This window comes from Chiloscyllium punctatum, chromosome 30 (genome assembly GCF_047496795.1).
Source record: "Chiloscyllium punctatum isolate Juve2018m chromosome 30, sChiPun1.3, whole genome shotgun sequence".
Classification (NCBI taxonomy): domain Eukaryota; kingdom Metazoa; phylum Chordata; class Chondrichthyes; order Orectolobiformes; family Hemiscylliidae; genus Chiloscyllium; species Chiloscyllium punctatum.
In genome coordinates, this window is record NC_092768.1 from 27,338,140 (window position 1) to 27,357,742 (window position 19,603).

General features: G+C 41.9%; 1 protein-coding gene across 2 annotated transcripts; it reads left to right on the forward strand.

Moving 5' to 3' along the window:
* Positions 1–1,945: 1,945 nt before the first annotated feature.
* Positions 1,946–19,274, forward strand: LOC140455335 (N-acetyllactosaminide alpha-1,3-galactosyltransferase-like). 2 transcript variants are annotated; one of them, XM_072550113.1, is made up of 5 exons: positions 1,946–2,593; positions 10,495–10,592; positions 11,412–11,495; positions 16,372–16,509; positions 17,247–19,274. In XM_072550113.1, the coding sequence occupies exons 1-5, from the start codon at positions 2,588–2,590 to the stop codon at positions 17,929–17,931; spliced, it is 1,011 nt and encodes a 336-aa protein (XP_072406214.1). In that variant the 5' UTR covers positions 1,946–2,587; the 3' UTR covers positions 17,932–19,274. The 2 variants fall into 2 exon arrangements, with proteins under 2 accessions (XP_072406214.1, XP_072406215.1); XM_072550114.1 differs by lacking the exon at positions 10,495–10,592.
* The last annotated feature ends 329 nt before the right edge of the window (positions 19,275–19,603 follow it).

Sequence of the window (19,603 nt, forward strand, 5' to 3'; positions counted from 1 at the left end):
ATGCCAAAATGTAGCTTGGAAATGCATGGCACAACAGAATAGCAATCAGTCTTTATAAGAAAATCAACTGTGTTGGTTTTTATTAAAAAGGTATTTCCATGGCATCGCATGCATTATATTGCTGATGAATGCAGCAGATTAAATTCTAATACAGGACATTCTGGTGCTCATTTAATTTTATAGAAGTAGCATATACAATTACATTTTTGTTTGTTCATTCATGGGATATAGCAATCATTGGCAAGGTCAGTAATTATTGCTAATCCCTAACTACCTGTGGGGTGGAGAGATGTATCAACCCACACTGCCTTTAAAGGAGTTCCAGGATTTTGAACCAGTAGCCATGAAGGAATCAGTGATATATAGGTGTGTCCAAGTTAGGATAGTGCATAGCTTTGGGGGGCAGGGGGGTACCTTGCAGGTGCTGGAGTTCTAATGTTGCCATTATCCTTCTAGATGACAGATTATTGCTATCAAAGAAAACTTGGAGACTTGTTGCAATGCATCTTGTAGATGGTGCAAAATGTTGCTACTGTGTGTCTGTGTAATATAGTGAATTATTCAAGCAGGGTATGTTGTCCTAGATGGTGCAGAGCTTCTTGAGTGTTGTTGATGCTGCACTCATCCAACCCAATATTCCATCATATTCCTGACCTTGGTCTTGTAGAACATTAGAATTAGAAGCAGGAGTCAGCCATTCAAGCTGCTCCAATACAAAGAGGATCATAGATAATCTGATTTTAGCTGTACATCCACTTTCCTGTCCTGTCTCACTTGGGGGCAGTTGTTCAGGAAGTATAATGCATTCGGGCATGGGCGGAGGGGGGATGGTGGGAAAGATAGATAGATTCATTTATGTTAGAGATGGTCATTGCCTGGCAATTCTGAGGCACAAATGTTATTCATAACTTATCAGCCCAGGAGTGAATATTGTCCAGGTGTTTTTACATGTTGACGTGAATTGCTTCAGTACCTGAGGAGGAAAAGAGTTGCAGAAGAAATGCAGCACAATGGTGCACCACTTGACACGACTGATTGGTGTTGATATTTTAGATGTGGGGATTGCCTTATGAGGAGTGATGGAGCAGATGTGGTCTATTTTCTATGGCTTTTGGAAAAGTAAGAATCAATATCACTGAAATATATACATTTCTTTGAGGGGTTGAACAGGTAGGAGCTGAGAGACTGTTTCCCTGGCTGGAGAGTCTCTACTAGGGAATGTAGCTTTCCCCTAAAGGTTGGCTATTTAGGACGAAGATAATGTGAGATTTTGCCTTTCAAGAGAGTGAGAAATCTCTGCCTTAGAACCTATAGGAGCTCATCTGGTGACTGTGTGTTTATCAGTAGCCTTTCAGACATTAAGAAAATCATTGATGTGGTGAACAGGTGGAAAAGTAGACTTGAGTTAGAATCTCAATCATAATCATACTGAAGGGGCCATATAGGCTCACTCTGCTTATGTTTCTCATATTCCTTTCTCCTCCACTGTGTTTGTCCATCTTCCTTCTCTCAATATATCCTGGAATAAAGAGCTGGTCTAAAAATTGTATCTGGTTTATTAACCTGCTTACCTGGTCTGGCCTGCATATGACTCCAGACTTAGTTGACCCTTAACTGCCCTCTGGGCAATTAGCAATGGGCAATAAAAGGCTGGTCTAGCCCTGCGACGCCATATCCTGGAAGGAATAAAAAGAAAACAGAAATGGGGATGAAAATTTTGAAGGTGCAAAGCTGAGTCCTCATTCACAGAGATTCCACAGTGATTAAAGAAAGCCTCAGTCAGAATCTCCCCAGTGTCTCATTAACTAGGTTTAGCTCCCACTCTGCAGCTGAGGCTTGGCAAGACAGTCACAAGTTCTATCCCAGCTGGAGGGGAAGATAGAAGCTGAGGGTTGAAATTATTTTATCTCCTCCATCAGCCTCTCCCTTCCTCCATTCCATCTCTCCCTTCCAGCTCCCTCCGATGCAAGAAAATGAGAAGGCGGGAGGTACCTCCATGTCTGACTCAGAAGGGATAAGGGGATTGTCAGCGACACTGGAACGGCGCAGGTACAGAGCCCTCTCGGCGTTAACTCGTCAAGCGAGAAAAGGATCGCTGCGGTGGAAACGGCGAGCTCACCTCAGTGGCTGAAAAGATTTCGGACGCTGTCAACGGATGGGCACCGCTACACCGTTTCGGTCGATGAGGCAAAATGCGGAAAGCTGTCACCGAATCTCTCCAGCGACACAAAGCGGTGTGTGAGAGGGAATCGGCAGGGGTGGGGTTGGTCTTTCACTCTGAGAGCTCGCTTCACTGACACTCCCCGCACCTCACCCCCGAAAGAAACATCGAATTCTCTGACGGCGGACACTTGACATCTCGAAGACAAAGGGTGCTGGAGGTGTCCGGGCAGTTCTCCGGCCGCTGTGCAACGGAATCGGTGCAGACCCGTTTATTGTACCTCACGCTCCGAAGACGGGTCGACAACCCAAGAGAAGCATTCATCGCCTCTGGGTCCAAAAACAACACAAGCAAATCCAGAACCGTGTGTGTGGGAAGAATAACTGAAGATCTTTCTTGCGACCGGTGGCTGGTAACACCGAAAAAATGCAGGTAAGCTACCTTGTCAGAGATAAGAGTCTACAACATATTCCGCTGTGTCTTTGCACTCAATGTCCCCTATATTAAAAGATGCTTGTAAGCTTTGCTCGGATGTCGGTGTGTCACACAATCTACGTTACAGGGTTATTTTGGGTCGCCAGCCGCACCGAGTGGGGAAAGGTTTGGCGGAATTCCTCCTTAGAAGAGTCACTGTGATACAATGTGACTGGAAACACGCAACTTTCGACAGAGGGAATGGTGGGAGAAGTTGGGCTGACTTCACCTGAGTTCTGTGGTTGGGGGTGGGGTGATGGGAGAAGGGATGGTGTCAACAAGGAATTGCCAGCCCGTAATTTGATCAAGCGGTGCAGACAGTTTCACACAAGAATGCACCTAAAAACCTACAACCAGGTAATTCGCGGTCGGCGTTAACTGAGGGACAGAAAGAGAAATCGCTGGGGGGAAAAAAACTCAGCAGGTTTGGCAGCATCGGTGGAGAGAAGTCAAAGTTAACGTTTCAGTTTCGAATGACCCTTCCTCAGGACAAGAAAGGGAGTCAAGCGGTTTTGACATTGCACAATGGCTACCAAGAAAAGGGCTTGTGAAACATTAATTCAAGGAGGGCGTGCAGTTTGGGATATGTCCAGGGGGTGGGTCCCCGACAGTTCGCTCCCAGGCCACAAACCAATGAGGACGAGTGTCAGCAGTCCAACGGATGCTCAAATAACTTACAGGATGGGACCTGGCTGAACTTTTCCGATGCTTTACTGAATTTCAGCAAATGAGTTGGGGATAGGAATCTAATTGACCTGATGGATTTTTGATCTTCGGCCTCAGAGATAGCAGTTTGTGGTGTGATGGTCATGTCCCTAAGCTAGCGCTCCACAAGTGTAGGTTATTCACTGAAGTTCTTTAGGAAGCAAGTCCGTAAAACCTTACCCAATTCATGAGAGTCCAAAACCAGAGGGCACGTGTTTAAGGTGAGAGGCGAAAGATTTAACAGGGACCTCAGGTGCAACTTTTTCATACAGCGGGTGGTGTGTGAATGGAATGAGCTACCATAGGAAGTGATGGAGGCTGGTACAATTACAATATTAAAAGGCATTTGGATGGATAGGTGAATAGGAAGGGTTTAGAGGGATATGGGCCGAATGCTGGCAAATGGGACTAGATTAATTTAGGATATATGGTTGGCATGGATGGGTTGGACTGAATGCTCAGTATAACTCCATTACAATTCTACTTGGGCAAGTGCAGATCATTAAAGAAAGCCAATGTGAGTTTATTAAAACAAATTAAGTTCAATTAACATGTTTGGCTTTTTTGATGAGGTAATGTGATGAGGGTGATGCTATTGATACAGTGTACAAGAATTTTCTAAAGGCATTTGATAAAGTGCCACACAACAGGCGTGAGAAATGTTGGCGATCATTGAATTGCTGGAACAGCTCAGAGCACTTGTGGTGCAGATGTAACCTTCCTACTCCTGGGCTCAAGTCCCACCTGCTCCGGAAGTGTGTAATAACATCTCTGAACAGGTTGATGAGTAAAAATAGCTTACACGGAACAGGTTCCTCCTCCAACTCCATTTTGATTTAGTCGGTTCCCATACTCCCACCACCAGCCCCCCCCCCCCCCCCCCCCCCCCCACTTTTGATGGTTTGCAATGCTCATAGTGCTCTTTGTTTGTAAATATTGTATTGGCTGCACTGGTGGTGCTTATTTGTTTAGAAAAAACAAATCAGAGGTTACGGTGATTTCAGTAGTGGGAAGGTCACTCAGTTGTGTTTAATACTACTTTGGGTAAAGAGAAAATATAAAAGGAACAACAGGATACAAAATTGGCTGCATGACTGGAACAAAGATGAATGGTCAATGAACAGTAGAAATGTTTTGAGTGGAGCACCCTGGGTTTGGTGTTCTGGGGTTGCAATCTTGGTATTACTTCCTGGGCCAAATACGAAGACACTGCAGTTAAATACATGTTCTGGATTGGTGGTGCTGGAAGAGCACAGCAGTTCAGGCAGCATCCAAACGAGCAGCGAAATCGACGTTTCGGGCAAAAGCCCTTCATTTATTCCTGATGAAGGGCTTTTGCCCGAAACGTCGATTTCGCTGCTCGTTGGATGCTACTTGAACTGCTGTGCTCTTCCAGCACCACTAATCCAGAATTTGGTTTCCAGCATCTGCAGTTATTGTTTTTACCCAGTTAAATACATGACCTAAAGCTGATCGAAGAGAGAGGGTTTCAGGTACATGATTCATTGGGATGTCTTCTGGGGCAGCAGGACGGGTTGCTCCAAAACTGGATGGGGCATCAATATCCTGGCAGGGCGATTTGCTCGTGCAATTTGGGAGAGTTTAAATTAGTGTAACATGGGAGTGGGCACTAGAGCGGTCGGTCAACAAGTAAATTTGCTGAGCGGGAGTCAGAGACTAAGGCCAGCAAGACGAAGAAGCAGAACAGAGATTATTGAACATGGCGGGGACTGGTGGGCTCAGGTGTAACTGTTTTAATGTGAGGAATAATGACATATAGGGCAGATAAAATTAGAACTTAGATTAGTATGTACAACTGTGATGTTGTAGCTATAACAGAGACTTGGTTGAGAGAGGGATAAGAGTGGCAACATAATATAACAGATATGTGGATAGCTTAAGTAAAAAAATAAAAACAACAGGGTTGTTGTGGTGGGTGATTAACGGGGATTCCCTTACTGCCAGGGGCTTGGATGGAGAGGAGTTCGTTATTCAGGACGGAGTTTTGAAATAATATGTAAATAGTCCGACGAGGGAAGGTGTCATATCAGATCTGGTATTGGGGAATGAGCCTGTCCAGGTCATTAACTTTTCAGTGGGGTAGCATTTCGGGAACAGTGACCAGAATTCTTAAGTTTTAACGTTACTTATGGATAAGAAAAAAAGTAATCCACAGGTGAAAGTATTAAACTGAGACCACAAATTTAGACAGAAACTGGGGAATGCAGTTTGGGGACAGCTTTTTGAGGATAAATTCATATCTGACATGCGGGAATCTTTTAAAGGCCAGTTGATTAGAGTTGAGGACCAGCACGTTCCTGTGAAAAAGAAGGACTAAGGATGGCAAGATTCCAGAACCTTGGATGACAAGAGAAACTGAGAGCTTAGTCAAAATGGAAATGGAGCCATACATAAGATTTAGGAAGATAGACAGAGCCCTCAAAGAATGCAAAGATAGCAGGAAAGAACTCAAACAAGGAATTTGGAGGGCTAAAATCATCCATGATATGTGTCTGGCAAACAGGATTAAGGAAAATCCCAAGGAGGGATTTTATGCATGGGGCTGGAGGAAGTGGGTGAAGTCCTTAATGAATACAGTGCATCAGTATTCACAAAGGAGAAAGATATGGGGGACGGTGAGTCCCGGGAGGGATATGTTGATATGCTAGGGCAAGTTGATGTAAAAAAAGGGAAGTGTTCGTGTTTTGAAAAGCATTAAAGTAGACAAACCACCAGGACCTGATGAGATCTATCCCAGAATGCTGAGGGAGGCAGGTGAAGAAATTGCTGGGACCATGTACAAAAATCTTTGTTTCCTCTTTGGACACAGGAGAGATCTAGCAGAATTGGAGAATAACTAACGTCGTTCTTTTGTTTAAGAACGGCAATAGGGTTAATACGGGAAATTACAGACAGGTGAGCCTAATGTCAGTGGTAAGGAAACTTTTGGAGAAGATTGTTGCGGATAGTATTTACTCACATTTAGAAAAATATTGACCTCCTAGTCATAGGCAGCCTGGCCTTATGTGGGGAAGATCATGTCTCTCAAACTTGATTGAGTTTTTTGAGAAAGTGACTAAGATGATAGATGGCAGGGCAGTAGATGTTGTTTAAATGGACTTTAGCAAGGCCTTTGACAAGGTCTCTCATGGCAGGTTGATGCAAAAGGTGGGATCGGCAGTGGGATATAGAACTGGTTTAGTCAAAAACAGAGAGAAGCGGTGGAAGATGTTTTACAATTTGGAAATCTGTGACCAATGGTGTTTCACATGTATCAGTTTCAGTACCTCTGTTTTTTGTAATTTGGACGACAAGGAAGTGGCTAGATTACTACGTTTGCAGAAGACACAAAATTGGGGCAGCTGCGGAGAGTGAGGAGGTTTGCAAGAGGATACAGCAGGATATAAATTGGCTAGAGACTTTGGTGGGAGAAATGGTAGACGGAGTTTGTTCTGGACAACTGTGAGGTGATGAATTTAGGGAGATTTAAAGTAGGAGGAAATAGCAGTACACTTAATAGCATCAATATACATAGATATCTAGGTGTACAGATCCACAGTTCCCTAAAAGTGACAACATAAGTGGAAAGGGTGGACAAGAAGGCATAAGGCAAGCAGGCGTTCATAGGTCGGAATGTAGAGTAGAAAAATTAACAATCATATTGCAGCTGTATAGAATTTAAATTTGGCTGCTTTTGGAAAATTGCATACAGTTCTGGTTGCATCACTACCAGAATGATGTGGAGGCTTTGAGAGGGTACAGAAATGGTTTACTGGATGTTGCCTGGTTTGATGGATATCAAGAATGAGGAGAGATTGAAAAAACTTGGTTTGTTTTCACTTGAAGGATGAGGGGGGTGACCTGATAGAAGCTTACAAAAATTATGTCAGGCAGAATGGGTGGAATGGATAGTCAGAGTCTTTTTTTCCCAGGGTAGAAATATTAATTACAAGGGGACATAGGCTTAAGGTTAAAAGAGGATAAGTTTAAAGGAGATGTGGGAGGTAAGTGTTTTACACAGAGGGTCGTAAGTGCCTGGAATGTGCTGCAGGAGGAGGTGGCGGAGATAGATACAATCACAACATTTAAGAGGCATCTTGACAGAAACATGAATAGTCAGGGAATAGAGGGATATGCACAGTGTGGAGGCAAAAGTTTTTCAGTTTAGAAAGATGTTATGTCAGTGCAGTGTTCGTGAGCTGAAGGGACTGTTCCTGTGCTGTACTCTTCTTTGTTCTTTCCTTTCTCTTGTGCACAGGTGATTATTCCATTATAATGAACAGAGCATTTGTGACGTCGAGGGCTACAGCAAAAATGAAAAGACAGACATTCCTTGGAAAAGCTATAAAGAACAATGCAGAACATAATTCAAGAGGGACCAACCTAATATTTACTTCATAAAATACGTTATCTGAAGACATTTCATGGAAATTATAAACCACACTCAAGTATGGGTGTGCATAGCATTACAATGTTGCGTCTTCGCCAACATTTATTGCACAACTAACATCACTAAAGAAACATACATTATCTGATCATTGCCGTAATGCTGTTTGAGGGAACTTCCATCATACAAAACGGGCTGGTTATGCAACAGCAATGAAAGCTTCACAGTATTTCTTTGTCTCAATTGTGATTTGGGGCAATATTTCCTTATATTCTTTCTTGGGAAGTGGGCAACACAGGCAAAACTATAATTGGTTGCCCATCCCCAATTGCCCTTGAACGTACTATGCAGGGCAACCTGTTAAGGTGAGATATTTCCTTTCTAAAGGATGTTGGCCAACCAGATGGGTTTTGATGACAATGATAATTTCATGGTCACCATTGCAGTGACTAGTCTTAAATTCCAAATTTATTTCGTTATTGAATTTAAATTGCACTAAGTCATTTTGCGGGATACAAATGCATGTGACCAGAATATTAGAGAGGGCCTCTGGATTATTAATCCAGTGACATGACCATCACATCAATATCTTCCAACTTGAAGTCAATAAAGTCACACCATATAGAAGTAAGTCTTCATTTCCCAAAAAAAAACGATTCTAGCGCTCCTTATACTTCACAAAGCATGCACTGTCCTATTTCAGGAGGTTAGGCAGAAGTGGGTACTGCTGATGCTGGAGATTAGAATCAAGATGAGAGTGGCGCTGAAAAAGCACAGCAAGCCAGACAACATCTGAGGAGAAGGAAAAACGTTTCGGGCAAAAGCCCTTAATCAGGAATGAGCTTTCAATTCAGGAAGTTGGCTATTCAAAACTATTTGATTAATCTCTGGAAAAGTCAAATTCTCACGTTCATATTTCATCTGACATTTTCATCTCATTTTTCAGAATTTATCCTCGGTCTCTTTAGGTTGAAAGAAAATCTATCACTGGGAAAATGTTAGAGTCTATTATAAAGAAAGTAACAGCAGAGCATTTAGAACCACATAATATGATCAAGCAGAGTTAACTTGCTTCATGAAGGGAAAATCATGCTTGTCAAATTTATTAGAGTTTGTTGAGAAGGTAACTATCAGGATAAGTAAAGGGGAAGTCGTAGACTTAATGTATTTAGATTTCCAAATAGTGTTCTTTAAGGCAATGCACATTAGGCTGCTTTTAAGATAATAGTTGGTGTACAGTGTATTAACATTGATAGAGGATTTGCTAACAGAAGACAGAGAGTTGGAATAAGAGGGCCATTTTCAGAATGAAAACTGTCACCACTGGAGTGCCACAGGGATCAGTGCTGGGATCATAGTAAATTCCAAGATATTAGTGACTTGGATGAGGGAAGTGAATAGGCAGGTTTGTGAATGGCACAAAAATAGATGGGGAAACAAGCAGATGATGCAAACAGTCTGCAGAGGGGCAGGGATGCGTCAAGTGAATGGGCAACTATTTGGCCTGGCAAGATGTGAGATTATGCACTTTGGCAAGTTGGATAGAGGAGCTGAAGATGATTAAGGGGAATGAAAGTTGCAGCACAGATGGAGTTGGGAGACCTCAGTGCAGTATCACAGAAAACTAGAATACAAGTTCTGCAGGTAACAGGTACATAAAACGTTAGACTTTATTTCAAAAGCAATGGAATATAAAAATAAGGATGTATTGCTAAAACAATGTAAGGCACTAGTTATACAACAGTAAAAGTAGAAATTGCTGGAGAAACTCAGCAGGTCTGGTAGCATCTGTGAGAAGAAAGCACAGTTAACGTTTTGAGTCTGGTGACAGTTCATTAGAATATCATCAGAACAGAAATACTAGCCTTGGAGACAGTACGGAGAAGGTTCACCAGGATAATCCCAGAAATCGAGGGATTTCCTTATGATAAAAGGTTGAGTAGATGGGTCTGTACTCATCGACATTTAGATGAATAACAGGAGACCTTATTGACACATGTAAGATTCTTAGGATGTTCAAGAGGGTGGATGCTGAAAGATTGTTTCTCCATGTGGGAAAGTCTAGGACCATAGACCACAATCTCTGAGTAAAGGGTCATCCATTTAACACAGAGATGAGGAGGGATTTCTTTACTGCAGATGATTGTAGGAGCTGTGTCATGAAGCATGGTGGCTCAGTGGTTAGCTCTGCTGCCTCACAGGGCCAGGAACCCAGGTTCATTTCTAGCCTCAGGTGACTGTCTATGTGGAGTTTTCACATTCTCCCCATATCTGTGTGGGTTTGCTCTGGGTGCTCTGGTTTCCTCCCAAAGTCTAAACACGCGCAGAATAGGTGGAATGGCCATTTTAAATTGCCCATATTGTCCCGGGATGTGCAGGCTTAGTGGACTAACGATGGGAAATGCAGGGATGGTGCCTGGGTCTGGGTTGGATGGTCTTCAGAGGGTCAGTGTGGAAGTGATTGGCCAAATGGCCGGCCTCAACACTCTAGGGATTCTATGAAACATTGTGCAGGTGAGATGAATTTTTCAATAGCAAGGGAATGAAAGGGTATGGGCAAAGCAGGAAAGAGGAATTGAGGATTAGATTAGCTCACTGATTGGTGGAGCAGATTCAATGGACCAAATGGCCTCCTTATGATCCTGCACTTCTGGTCTTATACTGAGAAAGCCATTGCATAAAGGACAATGTTAAAACTCTGTTAATTATGAATTAATCCATTTCAAACTTTGAACTTTACTCAAATGAAACGTTTTCTTACTTCCAGGTCAGGTTGGATAGCCGCAAACAATTGCTCTTTATTGCTCTGACATGTGCAACACTCCTGTCTCTGGTGTACATTTCTTTTAATTCGCCCAGGTTAATGTAAGTAATATTTGGAGCACAATACTTTTTGTGTACGCCTTTGTTGTGCAAACCTGCCATTGAATAGTTCTCAAGGTCACATCAACATTCATATAATTAGTCTACAGCACTGGAATGTGATAAATTCACAGAGGGGAGAAAGCTTCAGTTCATGCTTCAACAGAAACTTACAAAGGAAAATCCGGTAATCAATTTAGAGAAAAAAGGACAAGTTCATTACTGGACAGTGAGTCATTTGGACTAAATATGCACCTTAATTCATGCCTCAATCTGCAGTGAGATTGGGACAGGAAACATTCTGTGACAGGCAACACTCACCTCATGAACAGTGAGATTGTGACAGGTAATACACACTTTATTCCCAGTCAGACTGGGCCAAGTAGCACTCACTGCATCTACAGTGAAACTCTGACAAGCATCACTCTTCTCAGTCCATTGTGAGGTTGGACCAAGTAACCCTCATCTCCTGATTAAACCAGGTCAGATAATACTCACCTCAGTCCACAATGAGACTGGGACATGTAACTCAGGTTCTCCAGTATCCTTGTCCTCTTCTCCCCAAATTGCACTATTATTTCCATCATAAATGACAGGAATCTAGATCCTAAATTATCTTGAGGACAATGTATGTGTTTCAGGAATGTTATTACCCTCAGTTTGCTCCCAACAGTTTGCTGTCTTCCTAATCTTGGTGACATGTATTCTGAGCTTTCAAGTACTTCCAATAACCTTTACCTTGATAATTCCTGTCAGATTTCAGCAAGTTCATTCAATCACACCCTTTCTTTTTCTCTTCTTTTCTCTCCTCACAACCCTTAGAATGCGGGCTGCCAAAGACAAACCAGAGTTTAAATGGAGGAAAAGTTACATCATTACAAAATATGAAAATTGGTTCAATGATAGGTATGTAATGGTCTCTAATCCTAATTTACTGCCTACTATAGAACTGTGCCCACCACAGCATGTGTTTACTCTGAACAAAGTTTGTCACACAGGTGTAATGATCCAAAATGTTGTGCAATCAAAAGTAAGTGATTCCAATAGTTAGCAGAAGTGGGGGAAGGGGGTTAGGATCAATTTGTAAGGGAGGTCTAAGCTGGTCAGGGAAGTGTAAGACTAAGAGACATCATGCATTGGCCTTTCAATTGGAAGCGTGTGGTACACTTGCAAGTTTCTGCACATCTGTAAACTTATCTGGAGCAAGAAGCTAACATTGTGGATTACCCTTTGTTAATTTCATCTCCCACGTTCATATCAGAAGCCTTGTATTCAAGGCCCACTCCAGGACTTGAACACAGAAACAAAACTAACATTCCCAGTGCAATATTGAGGGAGTGCTGCAGTATTGGAAGTGTCTGCTTTCCAGCGCCATGTGCGTTCTAAAAGAACAGTTGAGTTGTACCACATGCGCATAACGAAGGGTCTGTTTCTGTGCTGTACATCTCTATGACTCTATGCTTCCAATACTTATCTCTCAAACATTCTCACTGAAAACAGTGGTGATTTATCAAACAGCTTAGTATGGGGCATCTGGCTGTACAAGCATTAGCTGCTGGGTGTCTTGCAACTCAACTACGACTATAGTTCAAAAGCATTTCATTGGGATGTCCTAAGTTTATGAAATATGATATATAAATGCAAGTCACACTGTCTTTTCCTTTGCATTGAAACCCATCCTTAAAATGCATCAATTTTACTGGCAGTGAAGGTTGGATCTTTCTATAACTGCTTTGTGCAGGAATGTTAAATTAAAACCCATTTTGAGAATGCTGTCTATCTGTTAGAAAGCTAATGAGAAATACATACAATTCATTAGGAATGAAATCCCAGGTTAATAAAGTTGAGGTCCATAGTGTCCTGATCAATAGATATGGAGTTTAAAGCAGATAAATGTGAGGTGTTGCATTTTGGTAAGACAAACCAGGGGAGGAGTAATGGTCGGACCCTGGGGTGTGTTGTTGAACAGAGAGCTCTAGGGGTGCAGGTACACCATTCCTGGACAGTGGTGTCACAGGTACAGAGGGTAGTGAAGAAGACACTTGGCACACTTATCAGTCAGAGCATTGAGTACACGAGTTGGGACATCTTTTTACAGCTGTACAAGACATTGGTAAGGCCACTTTTAGAATACTAGATACAATTCCGGTCAACTGCCACAGGAAGAATGTTATTAAACTGAAAAGTGTGCAAAAATATTCACAAGGACTTTTCGCCATTTACATAAATGATTTCGATGTGAAAATTGGAGGTAAAGTTAATAAGTTTGCAGATGACACCAAAATTGGAAGTGTAGTGGACAGCAAAGAGCACTGAGTTTAGCAGTTGGAGCTCATGTTGCAGAGGTACAGGAAACTGTTTAGAGACAAAAAAACTTTAGAAGCTGGAATCCAAAGTAGACAGGCAAGAGGCAGCAAGCCAGGCAGCATCAGGAGATGCAGAGGTCAACCTTTCGGGTGTATTGGTTCCATTGGTTCATCCACTTTTGGAATAATGCACGCAATTCTGATCTTCCTATTGGAAGAATGTTGTGAAACTTGACAGGGTTCAGAAAAGATTTACAAGGATGTTGCCATGGTTAGAGGATTTGAGCTATAGGGAGAGGTTGAATAGGCTCGGGCTGTTTTTCCAGGAGCATTGGAGGCTGAGGGGTGACCTTATAGACAATTATAAAATCATGAAGGGCATGGACAGGAGAAATAGACAATGTATTTTCCTTGTGGTGAGGGAATCCGGAATTAGAGGGGATAGGTTTAGGGTGAGAGTGGAAAGATATAAAAGAGACCTAAGGGGCACCCTTTTCACGCATAGAGTGGTGCATGTGTGGAATGAGCTTCCAGAGGGAGTGGCAGAGGCTGGTACAATTACAGCACTAATAGGCATCTGGATGGGGATATGAATGGGAATGGTTTAGAGGAATGTGGACCAAGTGCTGGCACATGGAACTGGAGTGGGTTAGGATATCTGGTTGACAGGGACAAGTTGGACTGAAGGGTCTGTTTCCGTGCTGTACATCTCTATGACTCTGTGACTCTCTGAGAGGCTGGATAGGTTAGGACTCTTTTCTTGAAGCATCGGGAGCTGACATGTGACCTTAAAGAGGTCTATGAGTGCCATAGATAACGTGAATAGACAAGGGTAGGGCAGTTCAAAGCTAATGGACATTGCAACATATAAAATTATATGCGAAATTGACATGATAGATGGGAGACTGTAGGACCAGCGTTTATAATGTCAGAGTGAGAAGTTGCTCAGTTAAATCAGAGATAAGGAGGAATTTGTTCTCTCAGATAATAGTGAATATTTGTAATTCCTTACAGCTGAGGGCTTTCAAGACTGGATAATTAAATATATTCAAGGCAGAGGTGGGCAGATTTTTAAAAATCAGAATAACTGCAGATGCTGTAAATCAGAAAAAAACCCAGAAATTGCTGAAAAAATTAAAAAGGTCTGGCAGGACCTTTGGAGAGAAATCAGAGTTAATGTTTCTGGTCCAGTGACCTTGCCTCAGAACTAGCATCAATTTTGGTGTCATCTGTAAATGTGCTAACCATACCTCCCAAATTCTCATCCAAATTGTTCATATAAAAAACATACAACAATGGACCCAGCACCTTATGGTTAGTTACACTTCTGCCTCCTCCACAATTTAATGTAACATTTAAATTTAGAAATTGTGTTTTTGATTTCAAAGTACAAATCATTCAGGTAAATTGTGACAGCAATAGTTCCAGAACTGATCCTTGTGGAACATTGTATTCCCCACTTCTTTCATTCTGAATAACGACCATGCTCTGCATTCTGTCTTGAAATTAGCTATGAACTACATTCTGCCACATGTCCCCTTATTCACATTCACAGATCTTATTTGTTAGTCTAATTTGGGAAACTGATTGAAGGTCCTTTGGAACTCCAGATAGATTACATCTATTGAATGCTTGCACAAAAGGTGTGAATAAACAGGACTTTCAATTTTAACATCCATGCTGTCACTTCATTATTAACTTTCTTCACTCTGGATTTTTAAAATTTTCTCCTTTAGAAAGGATTCCATTATTTTCTTACCAACGATGCTAAACTGACTGGTCCATTCCCCTGACATGTTGTCACCTTTTATGTAATACTTAATTACATTAGCTATCACCAAGGCTCTGGTCCTGCACCTTGATTTAAAGTATTATGAATTATGAGCAATAATGCCTTTACTATCACTTTCCTAGGTTCTATGTATGAAATCAATCCACCTGGACCAAGGCTTTATCCTCTTTGTGGTTGTTTAATTTATTTAATACACCTTTAAAAAATTTTAAGTTCACTTATCCCATTTCACATTTTGTTATTCAATATTATCTCCAAATGTTATATCTCCCTGGTTTGAAACAGAGAGAAAAAAATTATTTGTTATTTCTGTCTCCTCTCTGTTGTTACCTATGGCGTAATGTCTGTGTGTGTGTCTCTCTCTCTCTCTCTCACGATTCCTATCCCCATCACAGCCTTCCATACTAGAGAAAAAAATTAAATGTCTTTGCATTCCTAATTCTGTTTTCTTTTACTGAATCAGAGAACCTTGGGAACATGCCACTTGGCTCAACAAGTCCACATTGACTCTCTGAAGAGAATCCCACCCAGGCTCACTCCCCTACCCTATTTCCTGTAACCCTGAATTTCTCATGGCCAATCCACCTAACCTGCATATCTTTGGACAGTGGAAGGAAACTAGAGCACCTGAAAAAAATCTGCGCAGACATGGGAGAAGGTGCAAATTTCACACACAGTCACCTAAGGTTGGAATTGTATCCTGCTGCTGTAAGGTAGCAGTGCTAACCACTGAGCCACAATGCAGCCCCACACTGTATTGCTCTCTTCATCCTTCACATTGTGTCATCTCTGCTGCCTATGTATTTTATGTCTGCTTTTTTGCTTTCTTCTGTGTTCCTTTATACTTTATTTACTCACAGAGTCTGACTAGTGTTTGATTTGATTTTTTTTTGCAATGAAATATGTTTTCCCCGTACTCTGCTGAACACCGTTTTAAATGTTTTCTATTGTTGTTCCTCAGCATTTTCTGCCATAATGTTGGCTCATTTGATTTTTACAGGTTCCATTCTCAATCCCACAAATTGGCTTTTCCCAACTTATTGATCTGGTTTTCATTATACTTCTTTATTAACATCTCAAAGAATATTATGTTATGGTCACTATTGCTTAGATGTTCCTCAGCTAATATTTCTCATACCTGTTTCAACCCAAAAACAAATCTTCCTTTGTTTGGCTTTTTAAATTGTGGTTTTGAAAGCAATTTTGCACATTTTGGAGAAATTCCATTTCCTAATTCCCTTTACCTATCTCTTCTGTTCAATTAACATCAGGGTAGTTGAAATGCCCCAAGGGATTGTTATTCTATATTGCTTTGTGCCTTCATTTGTCTGCACATTTCTGCATCCAGCTGATTTTATATTCACTCAAAAGTAGAAAAATTGTCCACATCCCTGGATTGTTAGTCGAGTGACACTACCACTATACTACTATAGCCCAGTTTTGCAAAGCCACAAATTTTAAGAGCAAAAATATTGTTAGCCATAATAGTTCTCAATTTCTTTGATGCAATTTTGAATATATTCTCATGGTGTGACTTACTTTGTGAAGATAGACATATTGGGACCATCTGTTGGGAATATGTTGGTCTCTGGGTTTAAACTATTCGAGAACATTAAAAGAAAGCATCTTGTGATGAGGATTCCCTACTATATTACAGCTGCTAACATCTTTGTTCTGTTTGAAGTGCTGTTACCGATCAGCAGACAAAGACCTCGTGGGGTGCTCCTATTATGTGGGAGGGGACCTTTGACCCATTGGAACGAGATGAATTCTACATTCAAAAGAAGGTGGTGATTGGTCTGACCGTATTTGCGATTGGACGGTAAGATAGAGAGACTGTTAGATTTGCATTTCTGGTCCCCTTTAATTTGTCGAGTTAATCCACTCATTTAATATTGGTCCAATTCATATCCAACCTATATCAGAATATTCATCCCAAATTAATTCTGCTACCCTATTGTTTGCCAGGAACCCCGTCCAGTCCCAAATCAATCCCACTGTGCCCTCCCTTATATCCCACAGTCCTGTATCATTTCTAAATTAGTCCCAATGGTCTGCTGTTTCCCCAAAATTCTGTCTCAATCCCAACTTAATTCTGCAGCGATCATACTTCCCAGAACCCTGTATCAATCTCAAATTAATCCTACTGTCCTGTAGTTTCCCCATAGCCCTGTAGCAATCTCAAACTAATCTCACAATTATGTCCTCTCCCCATTGTCATCGAGTCATAGAATTATACAGTATGGAATAGTAATGCCACTAGTCCACTGTCCTCCGCTCTCCAGATTCTTGTATCATGATACATATCCTGATGCATATCCTAATCCTGCAAATATTCATCCAAGTTGTCGTTTGGTGGGTGAAATGACCTCTCCCACAACACTTCATGCTCCGTCGGGTAAAGAAACTTGACATCAGCTCATTTCTAGTGTAAAACTGAAATTGATGACCTTCTGTCAATGTTACCTGAAGCAAGACAAAGAACAAAAATGTTGTTTTTGTTTTAGTGGGGGCCTTTGGATTGCAAGAAGTTTTGACCCTTGTTGTCCTCCCCATCAGGTACATTGACAGATATTTGAAGGATTTCTTGGTTTCAGCGGAGCAGCATTTCATGAAAGGACTCCAGGTGATCTATTACGTGATGGTTGACAATGTCAGCAAAGCCCCTGAACTGCAGATGTCTCCAGGCCGGACCATGAACGTGATCAAGGTTCCCAAACAATCTCGCTGGCAGGACATCAGCATGATGCGCATGCAGCAAATCAATGACCTCATCCAGGATAAGATCCGTTTTGAGGTCACCTATCTCTTCTGCTTTGATGTTGACCAGGTCTTTGTGGGGCGCTTTGGGGCTGAAGCTTTGGCAGACTCAGTCGCTCAGATCCACTCAGCTTTCCTCACCGCCAGCCGCAACCAATTCACCTATGAGCGTAACCCAAACTCAGCAGCTTACATTGCACCAGAAGAGGGAGACTTCTATTATCACGCTGCTGTTTTCGGAGGCACACCATACCTGGTTTTTAACCTGACTAGGAACTGCCTGGACGGGATCATCAGAGACAAAAGCAAAGGTATCGAAGCAGTCTGGCATGATGAGAGCCACTTGAACCGTTACTTTTTGGATCACAAACCTGCTAAGCTCTTATCTCCTGAGTATTGCTGGGATCGAAGGCCAGCCAAATACATCAGATATGTCAGGATGAAATGGATGCCCAAGGACTATAAGAAATTACGTGACAATTGAATGGGAGAGGAGTCTTCTAACCTTTCCTGTTGCTGGGTTATCTTCATTTGACTGGGACTCTCTCTCTTGTCAACCATTAAAATCAAAACACGTCCTTTCAAATCTTTGAACAAAACAATTCCAGACAAGAATTTCGCAGTCTTTAATGCTGATAACATGGCAAGGGCTAACTGCTTGGGGCCGCTTTTTCCATTCAGGAACATTATGAGTGGAACTGACACCAGTCCTTGGATTTGAAGAGTTTGACTATCCCTATTCTGATTGTCGTTCAGTCAATCACTTACTCCAATATTCTGCCTAGCTTGTGTGTCTGAGGGTGTTCACCACCAAATCACAGCCTCTTCCCCATATTGTTGCAAGCAGTCTACTCCTCACAAATTACAAATTCTTTACAGCGAAGATAATTAGAACAATTACTCTTTTCCAGTAACCTTTTTGAAGCATAATCCATAATTTATTTTAAAATTAATCGGTTGTTTTGCTGGAAAGATGATTATTAACGGTTGTGGAGAAACAAGAGTCAAATTAGGCTCGATTTGCACTGAAAGGTGTTGGCTTTAATCTTGTTTTGATTTTAAATCAGGATGTGCTTTTCTACATTGCTGGGAGTTTTAAATAAAAATTTATAGTATATTTCGATAATCTGAAATCGGTCATGGTAGTGGACTCCACCCATCCAGGATTTTGCAAAGATTGTATATAATTATAGCCAGCCTTCTTTTTGTCAAAGTGCGATGCTAATTGTGAAGAAATACAGTTTGAAGGGTCTTTACTTTTTATTCCATATCAAGATGTAAATTGAATGGATACTTACCAACTGCACTCCTCCACAGTGACAAAGCACAATCAGAGGTTTACACTGTGAAATTCACCTATTCCATGGCTCTCCAGGTGAGTTGATTGTCTGTTGCGTTTTTGTAAATTTCAAGTAACCATAGTGCCCAGACTTATGACAAAAGTGGTGCTCATTGTGCAGAGACTATTGGCAAGGCTCTAATTTAAAGACCAGTCCTGATTGTGCTCACCTCCTTTTCAAAAGAAGCAAGTTCCTGGGCAAGGCCAAACTGGCCATAAGCAGGTCCAGGTTGCGGGCCATGGAGGGGATCGTTCTGGCCGATTGCCTGCCCTCTTCTGTGGTTATGTCAGAGCCCAGTTGTCCCTGGAGAAGGAGCACACGGTGTCCACCAACACCTTCGAGACTTTCAGGGAGAGGTGGGCACCGCAGGGAGTGGAGTGTATAATTTCTCCCTCCAACTCTATTTTGATTTAATCCCTGCCTTCCCTTCACTGTTTCATGATGCAGCATTGCCATCTCTGAGAAGGGCAGTGCTTGTCACTGGCCACTTGGGTGTTTCCTTTCTTCCTGGTGGTGGAAACTGAATAAAGATTTGTACACCTTATGTCTTTCACTGTGTTTCATACCTGCAGAAAAAAATCAAAAGAAGCAAGTGAACCTTGCAAATGAAGGGGATGACACAGTGTCTCAGTAGTTAGCACTGTCATTTCATAGCACCAGGGATCTGGGCTCAACTCCATCATCGGCAAGTCTGCGTGGAGGTTGCACATTCTCCCAGTGTCTGCTTGGGTTTCCTCCCCTAGTCCAAATGATATGTAGGCTAGATGGATTAGCCATGGGAAATGCAGGGATAGGGTAAGGGAGTGGGTCGAGCTG

Coding starts and splice junctions, on each gene's coding strand:
- LOC140455335 (XM_072550113.1), top strand. Junction 10,593..11,411: donor TTTAATTCGCCCAGGTTAAT/GTAAGTAATATT, acceptor CACAACCCTTAG/AATGCGGGCTGCCAAAGACA. Junction 16,510..17,246: donor ACCGTATTTGCGATTGGACG/GTAAGATAGAGA, acceptor CCTCCCCATCAG/GTACATTGACAGATATTTGA.